We start from the raw sequence: 24,117 nt of genomic DNA, 5'->3' as shown, positions 1-24,117 counted from the left end.
CCCGCCCGGCCCCCTCTTCCACCAGACACCCCTGCACGGCTCGCCCCCTCCCCTCCAGCAGTCTTCACGCCAATGCCACTTACCCCGGACCCCCTATTTAAAGCTGAGCCCACCCCACACTGGGCACTCCACCGCCTGCTAGAGCCCGCCCCGGCTCGCGCCCGCCGGCCGAGTCACACCGGCTCATCCCGGCTCGCCTCACCCCATCGCAGCTGTCGCAGGGGCCACGGGGACCCGGGGCTCCCCCCACGCTGCCCCACTGCCCGGCTCGCAGAGGGGTGACCCAGGAAGCTCCGCTCTGCCCTGACCCAGGTGCGCCCCGGCGCGGGTGGTGTGGGTGCCGAGGGCAGGGGTCTCACCGTAAGCGCTGCCGGCCAGGCCGCCGGCGGGCACGGCGTGCTTCCCGTTCTGCGTGACCGCCCGGACCGGGAGGTGGTGCTGGCCGATGGTCACTGGCGTGGCTGGCTGCAGGATGGCGACAGCGTGTCCGGGGACGCCGGGGGCCACCTGGCCGGCCACCGTCTGGATGACGCGGCTGGCGGTGGGGATCGCTGCAAACGCGATGGTGGGCTTCTCTTCCAAGCCTGCGGACACAAGGCGCATCAGGCAATGGACCCCTGCCGGGGCCCCCGTCAGGAGCTGGTCGAGGCAGGAAGTGGGCTGGGGCAGCTCAGAAAACAGGACACAAGGGTATGACGAAACAGGTATTTAGCAAAAACCAAAACACCCTAAATTTAATCCAAGCGGAAAACGTGTCACGTTTGGAGTGAAATGACTCGCTTTTAGACTCACGTCAGTCTTTCGCCAAAACGCATTCCTCATTGTGTTGAAGTGAAAATAAGAGATTACTTCTAAGGTTAAGCCAAGACGACCGATAACCAGTGGACGCTGCTCCATTTAAACGCATCTCTGAGAGGAGCTTTTCCAGGGATGGCTGGGTTTTCAGTATTTAATCCTGTGAGCTCCCTGGGGTGCGGGTTTCTCAGGTAGGAACTTATAATAAGCTATTTCTCACGTTAAACGGCTTCTAGAGACCCCGCGCTGGGGGTCTCGGGCTCATCTTTCTCCCTCGGAAAAGCCTGAACTCCTGCTTCACGCGGGGCCTCGCGCCCACGCGGCGTCACCCTGAGGGTGGACTTCCAGGGAACGGCCGTGGGCGTCGGAAGGCTCTAGGGGCTCGGGGCCGATGCACGTAGGGGAAACCGAGGCGGGTTCAGCAGACACGCGGCGGGGGGCAGGGCGGCCCTCGGGGCCTGGTTACCTCTGGCGTCGCCACCCAGGTCCGGCAGGGCTGTGCCCGGGGCGTCGTGGGCGCCCGCCGCCGTGGCCTGGCTGGCCAGGATGTAGCCGTTGGTGGAGCCGGCAGAGGCGGCGAGCACCCGGACCATGGTCACTGTGGGTGCCGGCTGCACGACGTGGACCGCGTGGCCTGAGGGCTGCTGCGGGGCCACCAGCGACGCCGGCATGTAGGCGACGGGCTTGGCCGCCAGGCTGGACGGGCGGGGTGGCACAGCCACGATCACCGGCTGGGCGCTCACGGGGGAGCCTGCGCAGAGAGGGCGTGGCGCGTCAGGGCCGAGGCACAGCGTTCCTGCCCCAGCCCCTCCTCTCCCCCGGGGCCGCGGCAGGGGCTCCGCAGAACCACACGGAAGGACAGACGGCTCCTTACCAGGTGCGCTCTGGGAATACCGGTACTCTGGGACAGAGGTTAATTTTGACCCAAACTCGGGGTCATGTGGAATGGGTGAGCCCTCCCGGGACAGGCACTCTGGAGTCTGCAGGCCGCTGGGACGCGGAGACAGGAGCCCAGGGTGGGTAGGCGAAGCGGGGGCGCTCCTGGAAAACAAGGGACGGGAGCCAGGTGAGCAGGGCAGTGGGGTGCTCCTGGAAAACAAGGCCACACCTGTCAGTCTGCGACAAGCCTGGAAAGGAAACAGCAGGACACGCTGCCCCGCACCCCGGCCCCGCGTCCCTGCTCTTGGCCCACAGGGCCTTTCCAGAAACCGCCCCAAGGGCACTGTCACTGGGCCATGGCCCGCCCGCAAGGGGAGGCTGTGCTGTCAGCAGCTGCCCAGGAAGAGCACCTGCTTTGGAAAATACCTGCCCGTCTCCCTGGGAGCGGCTTGGCCCCTGGGCTGTCCCTGCAGTTGTGGTGACACACGGCTCTGTCCCCGTGAAGCATTAACCCTCCCCACCAGTGTCCCTCTGTCCCTGCCACACTGGGATGGCCTTTCATCTGCCTTTTATTTGAAAAACCCCCATCACAAGAGCAGAGCAAGCTTTGGAGCACGGCTGCTTCCTTTGCATAGATAACGACCCATGGAGGCCGCTCTCCCTCCCGCTCTTGGGTTCTGGAAAAACGCGCTCTCATCAGGCTCCCGCTGCAGGGCCTGCCAGGCCGCAGCCGAGACGGGCAATCCTGGAAACAGAGTCCAGCTCTCTTCTCAGAGGCGCCGCTGACAACCTCGTGTGCGAGCAGGGGCGCCGCCGCTGGGCAGGGCGCTGCAAGCCAGGGCCAGCTGCGCGCGGGTGGGTGAAAGAGGCAGGAAGTCAATTGCCTTTTCAGCACCCTTGCGAGCGGGGGAGCTCAGGGGTGCTGCAAACGTTGGGCCGAGCAGCACCACCCCGCACGCTCTCCTGCTCCCCTCAGGCGGGGCCTCACGGTGCCCTGGCCCCTCTGCCCCCGCCTGAGGGTCTGTAGATCCTCCTCAGCAGCAGCTCTGCCTCACCACTGGCCAGGCCATCCTGCGGACAGGGCCCCTCCCTGTCCACAGGGACTCCCCACTAGCCTCTTCTAAAACCAACCGGTCTCCAAGCGAGGGACAAGATGGTGACATCGCGGACACTTCTCTCCACACTCCTACTGGAGCAACGTGGTGTTCTGGGAAACCTGGGCTCAGGTGACGTGTTTCAGGTGAGGTCAAATCCATGCTCTGAGTTCCTGTCAGAGCCGTGGGACCAGCTCACCTTTGTTCCCACTTCTATTCTGATCAGGTAACGGGCTCATGTCCCAGTTACCTGATCAAATTTAAAGTTAAATCAAGTGTGATGACTTGGACTTATAAAACAGAAATTTCCAGACCTTTAAACCACCTTCCCTACGATCACGCTGGAAATAAAGTCTTGAGATGGGCAGACCAGGAGCGGCTGGTTCCTCCCCCGAGAGAGCACTGCCGAGCCCGGCCCTGCCGGCATGCCTCCGGGGTGGCCTTGGGGGGAGCCCGGGGCCTGCTGGCCTGGGCCCGCCCTCTGCTCAGGGGCAGGGGCGCCTCGGGGCCCTTCTGGCTGCCAGCGAGCCCGGCGGGAGAGTCCAGGAGCTGCAGCCCGCGGCGCAGTCTGGACAGTTGCCTGGCCGGGTCTGCCAGCAGGCGGAAGCGCCTCCCGACGGCTCGGGCAGCGCCACGGTCTGCCCTGTGCTCCGCCCGTCTCCTCGCCTGCTCCGTTATCCTCTTGCGCAGGAAGGCGCCGTCACCGGCCGGGCCTCCTCGGGCACCTGGCAGGACGCTGGGCTCTGCCCGCCCCGCCGGCCACCAGCCCACCCCTGCCCCGTGTGCAGCCGCGGCTCGCACTGCTCCGCGCGTTTCCTTGCCGACTTCTCTATCCAGTGTGGAGGGTCTCTGGTCCCGAGATCTCTCCAAAGTGGAAAGAAAAAAGGTGAGCTTTTTAAGAGCCAAAAGTGAGGCTGCCAGCGTCTACGTCCTGGGGAAGCGGGGCCTCGGCAGCGTGTCGCGGGGTGCGGGTGCTTACCTTGACGACAGGGGTCCAAAGGGGGTGCGGAAGCAGGACACGCCTCTCTGTCTGCGTTTGCGGAACGCCTGTTCCACCAGCTTGGCTTCCGAGGGAGGGTCTATGCGCCAGAAAGACCCCTTTCCAGGCTCCTCTTGGGAACGTGGGACTTTGATAAAGTAGCGGTTCAGGGACAGGTTGTGTCGGATAGAATTCTGCAGGGAAGCAGGGGACAGCTGCAATTACTATGGGGCCAGGCAACATTCCAGGGCCCCCGATCTGCAACACTGTATCGTCTGGCCCAAGGCTGGCTGCAAGAGCACACAAGAGAGGCAAGCCCAAGACGCCCCTCCACCCTAGAGGAGATGCAAGCTCATCGTGCTTTCCTGGAAGAGGGCAGAACAGCCGAGGTGGTTTTTTCCTATCAGACTTCAGAGAGTGTCACGGCCATTCTTGACGGAAAAAGCAAGAGACACCCAAGCGTAGTTTAGACTATGTCAGGGACAAAGGCAAAACCTGATCATACGGGGTACAGAGCTTCTGTTGAAGAAACTAGTTAACTGGAAACACTATGGATACAGAATAAACAGGTACATGATACATTGTTTGTGCCTAATAAAAACAAAGGCTGTACGAGCCTGCAGAAAAGCAGTTTTCAGAGGGGACAGAGTAAGGACGTTCCTGAACGTGTATTTCCCACTCAGCACAGGACGACAACATGCAGCACATGGAACGCGTCAAGGCAGCAACTTCTTCTGGACGCCAGCAAGAGAAAAAGGACAGAAACCTCCGGCCCCGCTGGAGTGGAGCCCGCGGCCCCGGTGCCAGCGCCCCGCGCTCCTGCCCAGGCGGCCGGCCCCCGCCACTCGCCTGCCAGCCCTTGTCGGCGGTCCGGTAGTAGGGGTAATGCTTGGTGATGTGGGCGTAGATGGCGCTTAGTGTCAGCTGGCGGTCGGGGGCGGAGGAGATGGCCTGCACGATGAGCTGGGCGTACGAGTAGGGCGGCTTGGACTCGTCCTGCGGGGGAACAACGCACCGTGAGCCCGGACGTGCTGCTGTGCCGCCGGCCCCGTGGGCTCGCTTCCAGGCCCGTGGGCTCGCTTCCAACCCCGTGAGCCCGCTTCCAGGGAGGCGCCTTCCAGGCCACGCAGGCCCAGGGGGTCGGTCCCAGCGACCACTGTCTACTCCCACCGTGGGCGCGTACTGAACCGGAAACGGCCCTTCTGGCCTCAGAAAAGAGAGGCTTTTGGCATAGTTTAATTCTAAACTTTCTCAACTCCTCAACAACTGGATTAAAAAGCACTGTTAGATGGAAATTAATAAGATTCAGAGGTTTAAGAAAAAAGGCATTCCTCCCAAAGGTGGTAATTAAAACTCGATGCAACAGTCTTGCCCACTGGGGGCGGGGCTCCCAGGTCCTCAGAGGGGACCCTCAGGGCGACTGGGCAGGGGGACAAGGGGTGTGGGTGCTCCTCGTGCTGATGCAGCCCGTCAGTGCCAGCTGCGAGGACAGGTCAGCCCCGAGGACGCGCGGGAGCTCGCGCTGACCCGAGGACGCACGGGAGCTTGCTCTAACCCGAGGACGCGCGGGAGCTCACGCTGACCCGAGGACGTCCGGCTGCCTGCCCGCACCCCCCAGCCACCTGCTCCCAGCCTGCGCGCCACACTGGAGCGCCGCGTACCTTGGGGCTGTCACCTCTGGATGTGTCCTCCAGCCGCCTGCCCGCGTGTCCCCCCCCCACTGCCGCCCGCTCCCAGCCTGTGCGCCGCGCCGGTGTGCCGCTTACCTTCGGGCTGTCGCCCCCCGACGCGTCTGCCTGCTGCTCGGAGGCGGCCTTGGCAGCGAACTCCGCCGCCAGCTGCAGGTCCGAGGTGACGTTCTGAACGAAGCGGTAGCCTGAGGATCCAGCGCCGCGCGGACTGGCCGGGCAGGAGTTGGGGACACTGCGGAGAGAAAGACACACCCAGGTGGTGACCCGAAAAGGAGAACCGCAGGGAGGAGGGGGCATGGCGACGCTGCCTGCTGGGCTTCTTGGCCCTTCCCAGTGCAGGGACAAGCCTGACCAGAGGCCCAGCGCCCCCGGGGCGTGGTGCCCAGAGCTGTGGAGGCCACTGTGCCCGGGCGCCACTGCCGACCGACCGACGGCCGCCCCCTCGGCCAGCGCCTGCCCCAAGCAGGGCGGGGGAGGAGCAAAGCCCTGCGGTTGCAGGGACATGGGTGGCCGGTGCCCGCTCACGGTGTCCACCAGAGGGCGCCAAGAAGAAGGCTCGGGAAGAGGAGTGTGGACGTAAAATTACAACTGAGGACCACGGGCTGGGGCGCGCACCTGCTGGGGCCCCCCAGGCCGGGCAGCCCCGCGTCGAGGCCCTCGCCGCAGCCACGGGTCCCCTTGCAGTCTTTTCCTCCTAGCTGGAGCCCCGTCCGGCGCTCTGCTCTCCCCTGACCTGTGACAGCCCAGGCAAGGCCGCGGCAGCCGGGGCGGTTCTGCTCGGCTGGCCAGCGGCATGCCCTGGCCGGGTCCTTCTCATCAAGACGGGCTCTGGTTATCCAACCCCCAAAAAGGCTGACTCTGGAAGTTATTTCTATTACAAAAGACTGAGGAAAAAACAAGTGAAGCAACAGGAGCTGGGGCACAAAATCTGAGCGAGGAACGGACATCCGCGTTGTCTCGCGACCTGCTCGGCGCCGAGCTCCCTGCCCACCCCAGACCTGGCCAGGCCTCGTCCTCTCCCTTGGTTTACCCTCCAGGCGTCACCGACCAGATCATCGAATCGCCGCCTCCGGAGCAGCACCAGCTCCTCCCGCCACCCCGAGGCCGCGGTCCAAGCTGGGTGCCCTGCTCTTGTGGCCCTCCCCGCCTCTGTGCCGTCTCCCAGCCAGCGGGTCCTCAAACCCCCAAGTGTCCAGCCCAAACGCCACCTCAGCCGCCGCTTTGCTGAGAAGTGCGTGGGCTGCGGGGCGGCTGCTGCTGCTAAGGGCTGCCTCCCTGCAGGAGCTCCCCGAGGTGCGGGGCACCGGCGCAGGGCGCATTTACCGAATGGAAAACAGAATCATGAAGAAAATGGAAGAGTGGAGTGGAGAAAAACCTGGCCCCTGATCTTACAAGTTCAGTGGTGGGTGGCTGTCCCAGAGGCCTCTCGGGGACACGGCCCCTCACGACACGGGAGGACCCGCTGCGGTGGACACAGGGCCTGACTGAGGCTCGGCTCAGAGAACTGCACCCGCTTGCCAAGGAGCATGCGATGCTTCTAACCCCGGGTGAAGGGAGAGAAGCCCCCGTAACGGGTCCGTCATGGAGAGCTATGACTTTCCAACCAAGGCAGCGGGGACAGCCTGCCTTTTCCAAGCAGTTATGTTGAAAAGATTGCAGGAAATTGACGTCTAGACCTCAGAAGGCAAAACCAAAGAAAAGGCCACGATGGTTCCCAGCCTCCAAATGGCAATACTAAATGGGGTCGGCAGGGCCTGGCGCGGGAGCAGGACGACTGGAGCGAGCACTCTCGGCAGCACGGGACCTGATCTGGGCTGACAGGCTCTGCCGGGCATCACGGCGGCCAGAGGAGCGTAGGCCCAGGACGGGGTGGGGGCTGCTGCTTCCTGGCGATGCGGACAGGCCTTCCAACAGGCCCGGGCAAGGGAGAGGGTGGGTTTGCTCGCGGCCTTTCTGCCTTCCGGCAGCCAGTTCTCAAGAAACCCTTCACGGCCGTCCTCCTGCAGCCGCGCCTGGGCCGGCGAGCCCGGGGCTGCGAAATGCCCGGTCCAGGCACGAGCTGCGGACGCTGCGGGCTGCAAGGGGGTGTGGTGGGGCCGGGGGGAGGGGCCAGGCAGGGGATCCTGGGGAGCTGCAGCCCCCCCAAGACAATCACAGAACTTGACCCACTTCCCTGAGAAACTCCCTGAGTTTAGCAATGTGGGGGGAAGAAACCTCAAAAAATAAAGCACAGGCACCCGCGCACCCCCGGCAGGATGGAGGGAAGCCGCGCTGGGAGGAGCCCACGCCCCCGGCACGGGGCCCAGGATTCCCCGGGCGCCGAGGGGACTGGAGGACACAGCGCTTTCATCTCGGTGTCTGGGAGAAGGGCCCAGAGGCTTGGCCCAGGCCGCGGGACGCCCACGGCTGCCCAGTCTGGAACACCTGAATTCTGGGATGGCCAAAAGGGGCAGGGGCCAGAAAATGAGACCGAAAAACATGTCCTGGGGACCAAATGCTAGGTCTTCCGTTTTAAGAGTTAAAAATGAACGTGAGATTGAATGTGCACTTAGGCCGCTAGTCACTGACTTACTTTCCCCTTTTATGGGAAAAAATTCCTACGCCACGTGTGTCTCGGGCACCCTGGGTTTGGCGCCGGCGGTGCCTGCTCGTGGCAGAGCCGTCGCCCTGTCGGCACCGTGCTCACGCTGGCCCGGGGCAGGTCACGCCACTCGGGGGGTCCGGCTAGCGCGGCCTCTGTGGCTGCCAGAGACACACCCGGTGACACGTGGTGTCCTGCTTACGAATACCCGACAAGAGCAATCGGCGTGACAGGAAAACACCGCTTCTCTGTGTGGCCAGAACACAAGTCAAGTTTAGGCAAAGGCGTAAAGTTTAAGACCAGATCCCACCACTGGCACAGCCAAAGTCAAGCCGCCCACGGTAAGACCGCGCAGACCAGCTCTGCGGCCGGGGCAGGGCCTACGAAGGGGTCTGGGGGCCTTGGCAGGCCCGGGGAGGTCTCTGAGTGCTGCCCCTCACGGCAGTCTGGGCAGGTCTGGGGGAGAGTCGTGCTGAAATGAAAAGCGGGTCCAACCCCCACTTTTCCCCCCCCGGCCGCAGGAACCAGCGGAGAAGCCGGCTCTCGGGATGCCTGGACCCTGGCCTGCGGTCAGCCAGGCGGCAGGCCTGGCACACACTCTGATCAGGGGCGAGCCCCAGCCACGCCTCCACCTCCCCCGGCAGCTGCCTGAGGGACGCCGCTGCCACCTCCGCCCAGAAATCCTCGCCCCCTGCAGAACCGCACCCCTAAACGTCAACAGATGCCCGGGGAGCACCTGCGGCTGGAGGTGCTCTGGCCACACAGGACAGGGCGAAGCAGGAGGGGAGCGCGGGGGCTCGGAAGAGGTGGCTCGATCCGGCACCAGGAGAAAAAGCCCCAACAAGACGTAGTCAATGTCCCGAGAGGCGAGGACGTCGATATGTGGAATAACAAGAAGCCGTTGAGAGCACAGAGACAAGAACGTGCTCTTAGACACCAGAGAAGGAAAAACAGCACAGGTGAAAATTCCAGAGGCGGCTAAAATCTCCCCGGTAGAGAGAGAGGAGGGCTGGGCGGAGGGGAAGGAAGACAAGCAGGTGGGGACCAGTCCCACCAGACAGGCAAGCAGCGCGGGAAGGAAAAGCTCCCAGCAGCCGCGCGCTTCCAGGCTGCGGGAGGTGCGACTTCCGGCGGAAAGGCCACTGACCGTCCAGAGGCTCCCGGTGTCCACCTGCGGAGGGCCGGGCACAGAACCGCGCCGCGACCCTTCAGCTAGAAAGCACCTTCAAATTCTGAGGGAAAAGCGTCTGCAACCTAGAACTCTCTACCCGGTGAGACCACCTTTCTGGTGTGAGTGGAGAATAAAGACAGACACGGAGGATGCTTTTAAAAGTTCTGTCCTGCGGCCTTTCCCAGGACGCGATCAGAGGACGTTCTGGGTGAAACGAAGGAGCAAGTCAGGAAGGAGGAAGGCGGGGTAGGGTGGAGGGCTCCGCAGGAGCGGGGCGCAAGGGCCCGTGGTGCGGGGAGGCGGGCTGGCCCGGGGGAAGGGGCGCAGCGGGACGGCAGGGGACGGGCCCAGGGGCTGGCTGCCCCTCCTGGGCAAGGAAGGGGCTAAGGGGCGGGAGCGAAGGCTGGCGCGTCCTGGCGCTCACACGGCTGTACTAAGGAAAATGCTTGTAGGAAGCCAAAAATCATCACTTTATTGGGGGGTGGGGGCAGTAAATCTTTCATTTCCGTATAGGAGCTCAATTTATAACACCTAAAACTGGAAATCCGAGCACCAGCCAGGGGAGTAAATCACCGAGAATTACGTGGCCCGACACCAGAAGAGGGGCTGCCCCCTCTTCATCAGCAGCCCTGGGGAAGCCTCTGAATTCTTAAACCGTGTGCATGTAAGCCTTTCATAAAAACACTTTTAAAATTTAAAAGCAACACTTCTGAGGCGAGTGAACACAGCCCTCCAGCACCTGCCGCGGGCGCTCCTGGAGCCTCAGTTTCCTGCCCTGCGCCTGCGCCCGCAGGGCCCTGCAGAGATGAGCAGGCGGAGCGGGCACCAAGCCCGGGGCCTGGCGGGGTGGGCGCTCGGCGGCTTCCATGACGGCCGTCGTTCTGGCACCTTGTGGCTCAGTTTCACAAAATCGCCAAATCCGGGAATTCTACGGCCTCAGCAGAAAATGCTCGGACCCTTCGGAGGCATCAGGGCCGGCGCTGCCCTGCAGGAGGGCCCCAGCTCTACCGAGGAGCCTCACCCCTGCAGGGGGCCGCATGGCGAGGAGCCTCACCCCTGCAGGGGGCCGCATGGTGCCCGGGACAGACGGCTGGCAGTGGGGAGGAAGGCGAGGCAGGGCGCTGTGGGAACTCCACCCGCCTTCCTGGGGAGGGGCAGCAAATCCCACGTCCGGGTCGACGGGCCACCGGGAACACCTGGGGACGCGCAGTGTGGGGCATGTTGCTAGGGCAGTTTTCGCTTTCTGCAGTGCTCCAATTTTATAAAATGCGCACAGAATGGAAAGAAAAGGGAGAGCGAATGCACAGAGGCAAATTCCTCTGCCCTCCTTCACGGACGCCCGCCTGCCGTCGACGTGCTCGGAGCCATGGAGCTCCGAGATGCCGTCGGCCCCGGCAAGCGCCCCCGCCCTCCGGCAGTCCCCCAGTTTTCTCCTGCCTCCCCGGAATCCGGTGCGTGAGCTGGAAGGAGCGCTGGCTCCAGCGGTCGCGTGGCTGCAGCTGCCACGGGCCCACATGAGGGCGGGACGTCAAGCCCACAGTCCACCTAAAGGTCACGAGCCTGGACCACGAGCCCAGAGCCCGAGATTGCTCCAGCGAGGCGCGTGGGAACAGGGCGAGGCCGCTGGCGTGACAGCCCTGCGGGAGAGACGAGGGTGGCGGGCGCTGGGGCCCAGCTCCAGGTGGCATTCCTTCCACGGATGTGAACCACAAAGCCTCCCTGGAACGGATCTGGGCAGGAGGGAAAAAGAAGAACCCACCTGCCCCGGGAGACAGGGGCCCCAACCTCTCTGCGTGGATGGACCCACTTTTATCTCCCCAGATGTCTATGGCAAGAAAGGCATGGGTGGGGGCTGTGGGGGGCTGCAGGGTGTGGGCGCAGGCCCCAGTGGGGAGAGGTGCAGGCCCCCACGCAGCTTCCCCATCAGGTCGCGGGTCCAGTCGGACAACGCAGCCTCCCTCAGGTTGGGCTGGGAGTGCAAGGCAGGCCATGGGGGGCAGGCCACTGGGGGCGTGGCCACAGGGGCACGGCCACAGGGGGGCAGGCCACGGGGGCACAGTGGGGCAGGCCACGGGGGAGAGGTCACGGAGGGCCGCTATGGGGGGCAGGCCACAGGGGAGGCCACGGGGGTGAGGTCACGGGGGGCAGGCCACAGGGGAGGCCATGGGGGAGAGGTGGGGGGGGCAGGCCACAGGGGAGGCCATGGGGGAGAGGTGGGGGGGGCAGGCCACAGGGCAGGCGGAGACAGAAAGCCAGGAAAGGGCCTCTACCCGTGCGGGCTTGCTGCAGGCAAGGCCGAGGAAAGTGGGACCGGGCGAAGTTCCTGGTGAAGAGGGATGTGGACTTGGAAGCCAACTGCTTCCTTTTTATTTTATATAATGCGCTATTTACCTTTGCCAAACTTCACCAAAAAAAAAACAGTTTTCATTTTTTTCTCTCCATTTTGGAAAAATCAAGCAAAGCCTTCTTAAAGGGGCAGTTTTTGAAATCTTGCCCAAATGAGTAAGCGTCGGCTCCCCTTTCTCCGGGCCTTGTGTACTTCCTCAGTTTTCTTAACATTCTAGCTGCAGGGAGCGCTCCTTAGACGTGGCTCTGCTCTGCTCTGGTAAAACCCAAGGAACGCAGCCAATTTATTCTCTCCTGAAAACACTCTTGTTCTTCTTAGCAAGAGAAAAAGGTCAAAAGGAAAGCTGCTTGCCACCACAGGATTTTTTTAGGGCGAGTTCATTCATTTTCTGGGCGGGGAACTCGGCACTGGGAAACAGCCTGCAGGGCTGGGGGGGGCGACCAGGGCCCCGGAGGGCCCCCACGGTGCGGGGACAGGGCCCCGGGGGGCCCCCATGGCCCCCACCACCCCAGAGCCCTGGGGGACGAGGCCGGCTGGTCCCAGAGGAAGCCGCTCCAGAAAGGAAGCCAGCCCAGAGAGGGCCTCCCAACGCCACCGCAGTGGGCCAATCCGCGCGGGGCAGGGCCGAGGCGCACCAAATTAGGCAAGTCAGCACTGCGGAGGGAGGCAAGGGGAGGGGAGGGGGCTGAGGAGAGCCTTCTAGAAAGGGGCGGCGGCTCCGTCAGCCTCTGCAGCAGGGAGGGCCCGGGAGGAAGCAGGCAGGAGGGAGGAGTGTTTGTAAACACACGGCCCCACCCCACAACAGAAACTCAAACTGAAAAGGAGCTTGGCAGGCAAAACCTCAAGATCCTTTGAGGTTTTCAAACGCTCAATTGAATTCCGCTGGCGAAGATAAGCGGCTATAAACAGAAGTCCTTTTCTGCGGCACTTAATTAAAGGCTCACAGAGCTGCTAGGCTGCTGCTGGAGCGTTCCCCATGGGCCAGCACCCTGGCCAGCACAGGCCCGTCTTCCCCCAGTGTCCACGGCCAGCACAGGCCAGTCCTGCCCACGGTGTCCACGGCCAGCACAGGCCAGTCTTCCTCCAGTGCCCACGGCCAGCAGAGGCCTGTCTGTCCACGGCGTCCACGGCAGTCAGGGTAGCCGCTGCAGCAGTGTGCGCTCCGGGTGCCAGCAAAAAGGCTCTTCCTTTACTCCTTCCCAGGCCACTGCCTCCTTTCTAACACAACAGCAACTTCAGTCTGCAAAGCTTCCTTTGAGTATCTTAATCAGCTGCCTACTATTTTTATTTGGAATATTACTCGGCGATAGTTTAATTTCATCCAGTCCCCTAGGGACACAGTGAAACACTTCTTTTTTGAAAGCTTCCACTTGGTGGGGTTTTTAGTTGACTCTCGAGAACGCTGTGCCATCTCTGGCTCTCACACTGAGACGCCAACCTGCTCCTTCCTCGACAGCTTCTCTGTGCCAACCGTACCTGTCTCTAACAGGATGCGGAGAACGACCTCCTGCCCAAACCCCATGGCAGGCCTCGTCTCCGCCGTGGGTCGTTCCTGGCGTGGACCAACAGCTACTTAAGAAGCTCCAGGGTGAGGCTTAAGCACCAAGACTTCTCTCCAGCCTCCCTGAGCCAGAATCCTCCGCACGCCAGCACCCCCTTGGTTATCCACTGAGCTGTGCGACCGCTTCCTTCGTGGCCCGAAGGTCGACCCCAGCCCGGCGCCCCAGGCGGCTCCCGTCCTTGTGGCCCTGCCTTTTCCCAGGTGGCTCCCGTCCTTGTGGCCCTGCCTTTTCCCAGGCGGCTCCCGTCCTTGTGGACCTGCCTTTTCTGGGCGTTTCACAGAAACGGAATCGCGCAGGCGCCTTGCCCGCAGCACCATGCTCCCGTGCGTGCTGTCGCGTCGCTCCTCTTCAGGGCTGATGACATCCCGCCGTGTGGACGGGCCACGTGCAGCTTGTCCCTTCAGCTGGCGGGCACTTGGCTCGATTCACTGTCCAGCTATTCTGAACATCCGTTTACACGTTCCCGGTGGCCCCACGTCTTTGATTCTCTCGGGTACTTGCCCAGGAAGGGACCTGCTGGATCACACGGTCGCTCTTAGGTTTAAACCGTCTGCCAAAGCAGCTGCACTGTCCTCCTGCGTGTGCCTTTTAAACCTCTGTAGGAGGGCGGCGAAGGGCCTGCGGTGGCACGACGGGACCATCAACTCCAGCGGCGCACTCAGGCTGGGGGCTCCATTCAAGCCGAGTGTTTGAATGAACAATGAGGCCCCACGAGATCTGCGCTCTAGGTCAGAGTTGTTCCTGGAAGCTGGAAGCGGGACTGGGGGCCCCACGGAGCTCTGAGCACCCCAGGAATGCGGCTCCTGAGCTTTCTGGCGCGGGGTCTGCGTAGACGTGTTCTCAGTAAGAGCTGTCATCACTCGCCCCCGTCACTGCAGAGGAGGAGGAGCTTGCAGAGCTGGGGCTGCGATGAGGGGCGCTGGGCCCGGCAAGGCGCCAGTGCCTGCCCGGAGCTGATGACTTCATGCCCGGCCGGGACGCGGTCCAGCTCCCAGGGAGCCCTCCACTAGCTAAGGGCACCCACCAAGGGCTCTGGCCAAAAGGAGGCCAACTCCAAGCACCCCAGATGCAAATGAAAGCCCACGGAGGAAAACAAAAAGTGAAAGTCCAACTCTCACGGTGCCAGGGGGCAGGAGCAGAGAAGGCTGACGCGTCTCCACGCGCGAACGGTTCCCAGGTCTGGGGGTGGGCGGCTCCCCCTGCCGAGGCTGCAGACAGGGCGAGCCCAGCTCCACGCTGCCGCGGCCCCGGGGGCTTCACGACGTGGCCGAGAAGCCCGAGGCCCTCCTGGGGGGGGTGAGGTCCCAGCTATTTCCTCGCGATGGTGCAAAGGCAGGGGTGGGGGATCTGCAGCAACTCGCCCGTGCGGAGGCGTTGGCGCCGGCGTGCGGGGCGCCCGTGTCCTCCACGGCCACGCGGGAGAGGAGATGGCCGGGTTTGTGGAAGGACATCCTCCACGAAGCGGAAGAACACTTTATTATTTATTAGGCCTCTACTTCTACCCTCCAATACAAAACGGGAAACACGCCTAAGGACTCCCGCCGCTTCCCGGAGCCCGCGGGCCGCCGCAGGGCGAAGGACTTGCGCAGCCGCTCGGCAAGTGGAGCGCGCTCTCTCCACTTCCTACCCTGAAACTTCCCCAGGACTTGCCTTAGTTTAATATGCGAAGGAGAAGAGCATTTGAGAGGGACTTTCCTTTCTTCAAAATCTAGATTTATCGCAAAACTTCTCGAAGAAATTCCACAAATGAAATTTAGAAAAACAGCGTTCACCAAATCCTGGCACACGAATTTTCACATGTGTTCACTGCCTTAGGAAAACAATCCTAACTGTGCTTGCTTTAAACGGCCCTACTCTACACGCTTTCCAACTGGGAGGAGTGATGAATTAGGTGGAGAGTCTCCACTTCATCAGCGAATTCGGCACAGATTTACGTGGAAATGGCCAGGTCCCCTGGCGGACCTGAAACCCTCTCCAGGTTTCCCTCTGCGTGCAGAGTTCCGGCATCCACCTCCTACCACAGCGGGGGAGCCCCTGCCTTGCTGCCTCTCCCGGGCCGGCCCTGGGAGGGCCCAGGACAGCTGCTCACCTGATGGTGCCGGTCGGGGAGGGGACGGGGCTGAGCGAGCCCCGCAGGTCGGGCTCAGGGATGTGGATCTTCAGCGGGGAGATCTGTGGGTAGAGGGGCCGCAGCGGGGACGCCGGGGCTTCTTCCGGGTGGTACAGCGACGTGAACTGGATCTTTATGGCCGTGCTCGGAAACCGGAAGGTACACCTGCAACGGAGGGAAAGCGGCATATCAGCAGAGGGCGGAGAGCTGCAGGGAGGCCGGCGCTCGGCCCCTCCTCGCCGGACTGCCAGGCACTCTGCGCGCGTGTGCCCGGGGCGCCCCGCTCCTGCTGTCCCCAGGGACTTCTGAACGAGCATTCCGCGGGCGCCGACGCCGATTTCCTTCTGCTGGGGATGCCAACAGCAAAGCCAAGTCTGCCCGGCGGGGCCGGGCCCACCCAGTGGCTGCTGCAGACACAAGAACGCCCTCTGGAAAGCTGAACGGCGTGGCCACCACTGGGCAGCGCGGGGCGCCCCAGGCTGCCCGGCCCAGAGGGCACGGTGCCAGCCGAAGGCAGCAATGCTACCAGACACACTGACGAGCCCAGAGTGGACAGGCTGGCTCACAACTCGCCTCTGGGCTCAAAACCCACGGGCCTCCGTCTTCCTGTTGGCAAACGACTATGTGCAAACAAGCCGAGTAACGCCCCGGGAGCCAATGCGCACGTGCTCAGAGGAGCCGGACGACACCCAAGTCCTGCGGCCTCCAGGAAACTTCCGGCTACTGGAGCCTGGCCATCCTCCGCCCGGTACACCTGGCAGTTCCCCAATAAGCTGCCAACTGCACGACTTAGAAAGAAACGAAAGCTGCAGCCGCCACAGGCTACCCGCAATGACTGCTGACAAAAGGCTGTTTGTAAAAAGATCTGGGGGTGGGGTCAGAGGGAGCCGAAATAACGTGTATGAGCACACGTCTCAGTGCCCTCTTGGTGGCTTTGTGGGCGGTGTGGCGGCCACGTTGCGGCGGCGCGCTGCTCCGTCTTCCGTGGTCCTGTGTGCACAGCAGACCCTTCCCGCCCCGCAGATGTGCACAAGCACACCTTGTGCCTGACCCCCCTCGGGCTGGTTCTGAAAACAGGGGGGAGGGAAAGGCCTGCGGCAGGCCCCGCGGCTCAGGAGCAGCTCCGGGCAGCTCTGGGGTCAGAGGGCAGGGTCTCTGGAGCGTGCCTGGCACGGGCAGTGCAGGGTGAGGGTGAAGGTGGCGCAGCTACCAACCGGATTTCCTCGGGGGTGAACGCTGAGCCTCGTCATGGCTAAGACAGGAAATCGCCACGCAGACAGGGCCACGAGAGTGCCGTGGCCAGCGCTGCAGACGCATCACCAGCTCGTTTTCCACGAACACCCAGCACACCCGCCCCGCCCAGCAGTGATCATCTGCCGTGCCCGCCTCACGAGCCCTTGCTCCGAGCACCCCGAAACGCCTCCCATAGGGACGGAACCCGGCAGCTGTTCCAGAGCTCATGCACAGGTGAGACAAAACGGGGAGGCAGGAGCGAGGGTTGGAGGTGCTGGAAAGTCAAGCCCGAGGCTGTGAGAAGAGGCAAATGAGAGCGGAGCCCGGGCAAGGCAGGAGGCCGGGCGCCTGGAGGAGGGAGGAGGCCTGGCCCAGTGGGAGCCTGAGGGTGGGAGGAACTGGCCGGGGAAATCGCTGGAGCGGTCGTTTACACAGAGCCACAGCTTCCAGAACACACACCCCTGCAGGTTCAAGGCCAGAACAGTTGTGGGGAGAGCAATGTTGAGAGCCTATTTCCTAAAAAAGTTTGCCTAACGATACACCCTTCTTCCAGTTAGGAAAGAAAGGCTCCCTTCCCCAACCGGGATGCGTGGCTCCAAGGCACACAGACCATCAGAAGAAAGAGACATTGGGAGTGGATATAGCTCATGCGGTTGGAGCACCTGCTACCCATGAACAAGGTCCTGGGTTCAATCCCCGGGACCTCCTAAAAAACAAAAAACAAAAAAAAGAAAGAAGACATTGAGAAGATGTAGGTGGGTGTGTTAGTCAGCCAAAGGGGTGCTGATGCAAAACACCAGAAATCGGTTGGTTTTAATAATGGGTGTTTATTTGGGGTGGGAGCTTACAGATACCAGGCCATAAAGCATGTTACTTCCCTCACCAAAGTCTATTCTCACGCGTTGGAGCAAGATGGCTGCCAATGGCTGCGAGGGTTCAGGCTTCCTGGGTTCCTCCCTTCCAGGGTCTCGCTTCTTCCTGGGCTCAGGGTTCCTCTCTTCCTGGGGCTGGCTTCTCTTTCCTCTGTGTGCTTACTTCCCGGGGCTCCAGCTTAAGGCTTCAGCATCAAACTCCAACATCAAAAACCCTCAACTCTATCCTTTGCCATGCCTTTTATCTGTGAGTCCCCTCCCACCAAGGGTGGGGGCTCAATGCCCTACTGGCACAAGAGATTTACCTGATTACTGAATCAACTAAACCTCTGAATCAAATATAATCTAATATGCCCAGAGAAAAAGATCAGTTTACAAATATAATCCAATATCTATTTTTGGAATTCATCAATAATATCCAACTGCTACACTATGCTCTCTGAATTCCAAAAAGACTTTACAATATTTTAAAAAAACACCTTAAATCAGTTACAATGCAAGTACTAAATCATATCACAATCAATTTAAAGAAATACAATTTGTCTTGGGGCAGAGTCCTGTCTGCTATAGAGCTCTGAAACTTACAAAACAATTCATCTACTTCCAATATACAAATGGGCAGACAAAGGATAAACATTTTCATTACAATAAGGAGAAATTGGGAAGGAAATAGGAGTCATGGGTCCTGTACAGTTCAGTAAACCTGCAGGGCATCTCCACTGAATTTCAGTCTGAGAGTCATTCTCTTTTTTTAATTAAAGACTTATTTAATTATTTCTCTCCCCCTTTCCCCCCACCCCAGCTGTCTGTTCTCTGTGTCTATTTGCTGCATGTTCTTTGTCCGCTTCTTTTGTTGTCAGCGGCACGGGAATCTGTATTTCTTTTTGTTGCGTCATCTTGGTGTGTCAGCTCTTTGTGTGTGCAGCACCATTCCTCGGCAGGCTGAACGTCCTTTTGCGCTGGGTGGTTCTCCTTACGGGGCACACTCCTTGCGCATGGGGCTCCCCTGTGCAGGGACACCCCTGTGTGGCAGGGCACTCCTTGCGCGCATCAGCACTGCACGTGGGCCAGCTCCACACAGTCAAGGAGGCCCGGGGTTTGAACTGTGGACCTCCCATGTGGTAGACGGACGCCCTAACCACTGGGCCAAGTCCGCTTCCCTGAAAGTCATTCTTAACTCAATGGTTTCTTCTCCTTGGTGCCTATGGGAACCCACCCTTTCCACACGCTTGCCCAATGGCCATTTTCTAAGCTCCACCCTCATCAAGCATCTGGGTGTCCACCAAGTTCCAGACCTCACTTTCCAAGACTGCTGGGGTGATTGCCACACCTTACCCAAAATTTGGATTAGAGTCATAACCCCCCTAGTGCAGTGATGTGAAGACAACATTCCCCCTAATCTTTGGCAAACAGACTCAACCCTCTCAGAGCAGCGAGCTGACCACCTGGCCTTCCCTAATCCACGGGGGACAGGTCCACCCCTCTCAGACCTGGGGGTGCTGACCTTAACCGCCCTAATCCTTGGGGAATGTCTCCACCCTCTCTGCACCCTGGGGCAGCAAAACTCTCCCAGAACATTGGGTGGGAACATCCGCCCTCTTCAGCTGCTGGTGGAAGCTCACCCTCTCTGTCCACATGGGTGGCTCCTCTCCTGGCCCAAGGTGAGGTCCTCATTCCAGGTCTCAGCCTCCAGGGTTCTCATGGTTTAAAGCGGTTTTTCCTTCAGTCTCTCCTCTCCAGGCCCTTTTCATTCCAGGCTGACAGTGGTTTTGTTCATAGAGTTTTCTCAAAAAGTCAGTTGTTTTGGCATGCAGGAAGCAGGGGTCCAAGCCATCAGACAGCATGACTTTCCACAAGTCTTTCCTAGATAACTGTATCTTCAATCCTGATTGACAAGTTCCAAGTTTAGTTAAGTCCTCCAGTGGGGCACTTTCATCTGGGAGCTTGATTTCTAGAGGCTTGGAATTTCCAGAACCAGTTTCTGTTTTCTTTGTGCCTGACAGTTCAGTCCTCAGCATCTCTCTCTGGTCTAGCACTTCGCTATAAGCTGCAAGCAGAAGCCAAGCTGCATTCTCTGGGTTTACTTTGGTATTTCTTCAGCTAAATGCCCAGGCTCGCCATTTTCAAATTCTGTCTTCCATAAACCACCAGGAGTTAATCTTCCTAAGTTCTCTGCAACTTTAAAGCATGGATCACCTTTCCTCCAGTTTCCAGTAATAGTTTCATTATTTACTTCTAAGGCATTATAAAAAGTCTCTTTACCACCCATATTGTTATCAACAGTCTCTTCAAAGCAATCTAGGCCTTTTCCATCAAGCATCTCACAATTCCTCAAAAAATACCCATTGCCCATTTATAAAACCATTTCAGCATTTCACAAATTGCAAAAACCCTTCCCCACTCCTCGGTACCAAATTCTGTATTAGTCAGGCAAAGAGGTGCTGATGCAAAATACCAGGAATGGGTTGGGTTTTATAAAGGGTATTTATTTGGGGTAGGAGCTTACAGATACCAGGCCATAAAGCATAAGTTATTTCCCTCACCAAAGCCTATTTTCACGTGTTGGAGCAAAATGTCTACTGACGTCTGCGAGGGTTCAGGCTTCCTGGGTTCCTCCCTTCCTGGGGCTGGCTTCTCTTTCCTCTGTGAGCTTACTTCCCAGGACTCCAGCTTAAGATGTCAGTACCAAACTCCAACATCAAAACTCCAACATTAAGAACCCTCTAACTGTTTGCCATGCCTTTTATCTGTGATTCCCCACCCACCCTAGTTGTGCCCTACTGGCACAAGAGGTTTCACCTGATTACTGATCAAGTAAACCTCTGAATCCAATATAATCTAATATGCCCAGAGGAAAAGATCAGTTTACAAACATAATCCAATATTTCTTTTTGGAATTCATCAATAATATCAAACTGTTACAATCGAAATCTTTTTGAGAGTAAGGTGGTTCCCAATTATGTGTTTTCACCAAAATTGAAGGAGGACCTAATCGAGTTACTAGCTGATAGATTATTAAAAATAATTGTTGGGGGAAGCGGGCTTCCCACGGTTCAAACCCTGGGCCTCCTTGACCTGTGTGGAGCTGGCTCATGTGCAGTGCTGATGCGCACAAGGAGTGCCGTGCCGCGCAGGGGTGTCCCCGCATGGGGAGCCCCATGCACAAGGAGTGCATTCCGTAAGGAAAGCCGCCCAGTGTGAAAGAAAGTGCAGCCTGCCCAAGAATGGAGCCGCACACACGGAGAGCTGACACAACAAGATGACACAACAAAAAGAAACACAGATTTCTGTGCCGCTGACCACAACAGAAGTGGACAAAGAAGAACATGCAGCAAATAGACCCAGAGAACTGACAACTGGGGGGGGGGGGGGGAGAAATAAATAAATTAATAAATCTTAAAAAAAAAATTGTTGGGGGAAGCAGATGTGGCTCAAGTGGTAGTGCTTCCGCCTACCATATGGGAGGAACTGGGTTTGATCCCTGGGGCCTCCTGGTGAAAAAGAAGAGAAGGCATGCCTGCGTGCTGCGTGGCAAGCTTGTGCCCACGTGGTGAGCCAGTGCCTGTGCAAGTGAGTCACGCAGCAAGATGTTGGCACATCAAAAGGATCAAATCCCAGTGAATCCTAGAGTAGAAAATGAGAAGAGAAGACAACACAAACAGCAAAAACTGCAGGGCGGGAGGAGGGGAAGAGGGAAAATAAAAAAAAAAATTGTTGGTCATAAACTGCATAATTAGTTGGTGAAACTTCAAGGACAAACAGGATACCTTCAAAGACTCAAAGTATCTCTCCCAAGATATTTGTAAATTATTGTTGTGGTTTTAACATAAGGCCACAAATTCTTTGATACTCCTTCCTCCAAGAGGAGGAACTTAAATTCCCATCTCTTTGAACGTATGAGCTGGACTGAGCGGCTTCCTTCTAACCAGTGGAGGCAAACAGTACCTTTACAGTGGAGGACCCACAGGCACCATCTCAACAAGAGTCAAGGTCCCCTTGAGCCGCGTTGATATCACATGCCCCTGAAATGGTGCATCTCTGCGGTATTCTTCCAAATAGTCCATAACCTCAGTCCGATCCAAAGAAAACACCAGCCAAACCCAAGCTGTGGGATAGTCGGACCAGTGACCTTTCTTCAAAATTGTCAAGGTCACGAATGACAAGGAAAGACCAAGAAAACTGTCATGGAGAGGAGGTCAAGGGGTGAGAGAATTCGGGGAGCCTCAACGGCCCAGGGCAGGCTGGAGGGCCTGGGACGCATCGCCGGCATCACCTCTATGCCCAAGGTCATTTTAAAGTAGTCAAGGGCGCACTTCAGCCACTTCCACATCCCTTCGCTTCGCCAAGGCCCAGCCCAGCAGGGACCTCCTCACAGTCTTCCAGCTAGAAAGCCACCCCACCTTGCTCCAAAGCGCCAGAGGCTGCTCGGCTTTTTTTTTTTTTTTTTTAAGATTTATTTTTATTTATTTAATTCCCCTCCCCTCCCCCGGTTGTCTGTTCTCTGTGTCTATTTGCTGCGTCTTGTTTCTTTGTCCGCTTCTGTTGTCGTCAGCGGCACGGGAAGTGTGGGCGGCGCCATTCCTCGGCAGGCTGCTCCCTCCTTCGCGCTGGGCGGCTCTCCTTATGGGCGCACTCCTTGCGCATGGGGCTCCCCTACGCGGGGGACACCCCTGTGTAGCACGGCACTCCTTGCGCGCATCAGCACTGCGCATGGGCCAGCTCCACACGGGTCAAGGAGGCCCGGGGCTTGAACCGCGGACCTCCCATGTGGTAGACAGATGCCCTAACCACTGGGCCAAAGTCCGTTTCCCCTGCTCGGCTTTTGACTGCACAGGCAGACCCTGTCCAGGGGAGCCGGGGGACACCACACACACAGGCACACCACACACGCACACTCAGGCACAGGCACACATGCTCAGGCATATGCACAAAGGCACAGGCACATGCACAGGCACACACACACAGGCACATGCACACAGGCACATGCGCACAGGCACACGCACACTCAAGCACACGCACTCAGGCACGACAGGCACACGCACACCTGTTCTAACGAAGGGAGATGAAGACCACGATGACGGCAGGTATTTAGAGCTCCATGGCCCATCAACGGCCACAGGTGCACTTGGCAGCCACATTGCCCACGAGGCTCTGCCTTACGTGAAAGGCCCGGTGCTACAACGTGGTCGAGACATGGCACGGCCACCAGGCTGACCATAGCCAGTCAGAAGGGAAGAGGGCCCTCAGCTGTGAAGGCCCGGCCCACAGAAGGCCCTGGACTGAGGGCCCGAGAAGCCGGTGCCCGCTGAGCGTCCTGGCCTCGGCTGTGGACCCCGCGCAGCATGGGGGCTTCTCAGGAGGTCAGCAGACCCGCTGGGCCCAGCCATCCAGGGGCAACAGGCCTTCTTCACCCTACACCTGCCCCTCCCTTTCCCACCTGAGCCTCCGCTGGGCCGCACCACAGGGGCCGGGGGTGCCAGGGGTCAAGGGCTGCCAGGGGTGAGGGATGCTTGGGGTCAAGTGACGCCTGCACGTACCTGGGATGCTAAGCACCACCGCATGGTGCAGTGTGAGTTCCTGTTCGGTATGCGAGGTACCTTGGACAGCCTGTTTAAAAAAGGTCTAGCCCTACAGCACCCAGACTTGGGGTCTGGCCATCTCCTGGGTCCCCCTGGAAGCCACAGGCTCCTGGGTGCGAGCCGCCTCGCCCAGTGGTGGTCAGTGGGCCATGCATGGAAGCAGCTCGAGCCCGGGGACCGGGGAGCTCAGGCGCTCACCCCATCTCCTCTGAAAGGAAGCTGCCACCTGCCCTGCCAGCCAGGGACTGCCGGGGCCTGAGAGCAGCTCAGCGAACTCTCCATTAACCACTTCAGATCGGAGAAATAACCAAAGAGAAAAGCAGGTACACGGGACAGCTCCTGGAGGTTTTTAAAATGGCACAATAGAGCGCCACCTCGAGCGGTCCCTGAGCCCCCTCCTCGATCCTGCAGAAAGTTGGCCTCCTCTCTCGAGAAAGGAGCCAGCGAGCACCAGTCTGCACAGCCCCCGCCACGAGCCGCCCGCGCCCAGACCTCCCCCAGCCAGGTCCCCGAGCGCAGCAGGCCTGGCATTTGGAGTCCCCAGGAAGCCACCAGGCACGGCGCCCCTTCCTCCCCGCCACACGCAGCCGCTGGTGAACGGCTTCCACGCGCCCCTCCTGAGCGCGAGCAGCCCGGGCGCAGTAGAAAGCACTGACTGCTGTACCCTCCCAGGGCTCGAGGACGCTGCACCCGTGGGTCAAAGGCTGGTCCTGGAAGCGGGCACGTCCAGAGTAAAGCGCAAGCCCCTGAAATCAACAATAATCGACTAGCTCTTATGCAGAGAACCCCCCTTCTAAGGACACTGCCGGAGAGGGTGCCCAGCTCACACGGGGAAGCCATGGGGTCCAGAAACACAAATTCGCGCAAGGACTGTCATCTCCAGGGAGTTTCAGCCGCTGCCACGTGGCTTCGGCCGCTTCCCAACCGCTATGGGGTGCCACATTGGCCAGCAGCAGGATAGTGCAGTCAGCACGTTTAAAACCAAGGGGACGAGGCCACGGGGAGCAGGCCGGAGCCCCGGCAGCCTCCTGCACACACAGGCTTCCCCGCGACCCCCGGGCGGCTGGCCAGGCAGACGGCTGCAGCCCAGGGGCCCAGCCCTTCTCAAGCAGCTGCCCTTCGTCCGGGTAAGGGGAGCCAGCCCCAGCAGAGAGTGCAAGGCCGCTGCCCCTCTGCCGCGCCCATGCCGCGCCCGAGCCGCACCCGAGCCACACCAGACGCCAG

At 59.9% G+C, this 24,117-nt stretch overlaps 1 protein-coding gene across 1 annotated transcript in view; it reads right to left on the bottom strand.

Moving 5' to 3' along the window:
• FOXK1 (forkhead box K1) overlaps nucleotides 1-24,117 on the bottom strand; it is an 80,512-nt gene that overhangs the window by 7,331 nt on the left and 49,064 nt on the right. Inside the window, exons 2-8 of the mRNA XM_004453946.5 lie at nucleotides 15,189-15,374; nucleotides 5,514-5,670; nucleotides 4,597-4,743; nucleotides 3,748-3,941; nucleotides 1,670-1,836; nucleotides 1,262-1,546; nucleotides 360-584 (exon numbers count right to left, since the gene is read on the bottom strand). Of these exons, the coding sequence (XP_004454003.2) occupies nucleotides 360-584; nucleotides 1,262-1,546; nucleotides 1,670-1,836; nucleotides 3,748-3,941; nucleotides 4,597-4,743; nucleotides 5,514-5,670; nucleotides 15,189-15,374 (1,361 nt within the window). The remainder of the gene's footprint in view (nucleotides 1-359; nucleotides 585-1,261; nucleotides 1,547-1,669; nucleotides 1,837-3,747; nucleotides 3,942-4,596; nucleotides 4,744-5,513; nucleotides 5,671-15,188; nucleotides 15,375-24,117) is intronic.

This window comes from Dasypus novemcinctus, chromosome 23 (assembly GCF_030445035.2).
Source record: "Dasypus novemcinctus isolate mDasNov1 chromosome 23, mDasNov1.1.hap2, whole genome shotgun sequence".
Lineage (NCBI taxonomy): Eukaryota > Metazoa > Chordata > Mammalia > Cingulata > Dasypodidae > Dasypus > Dasypus novemcinctus.
Note: the sequence above shows the minus strand (reverse complement) of the source record. Positions and strands in the feature narration are given on the sequence as shown.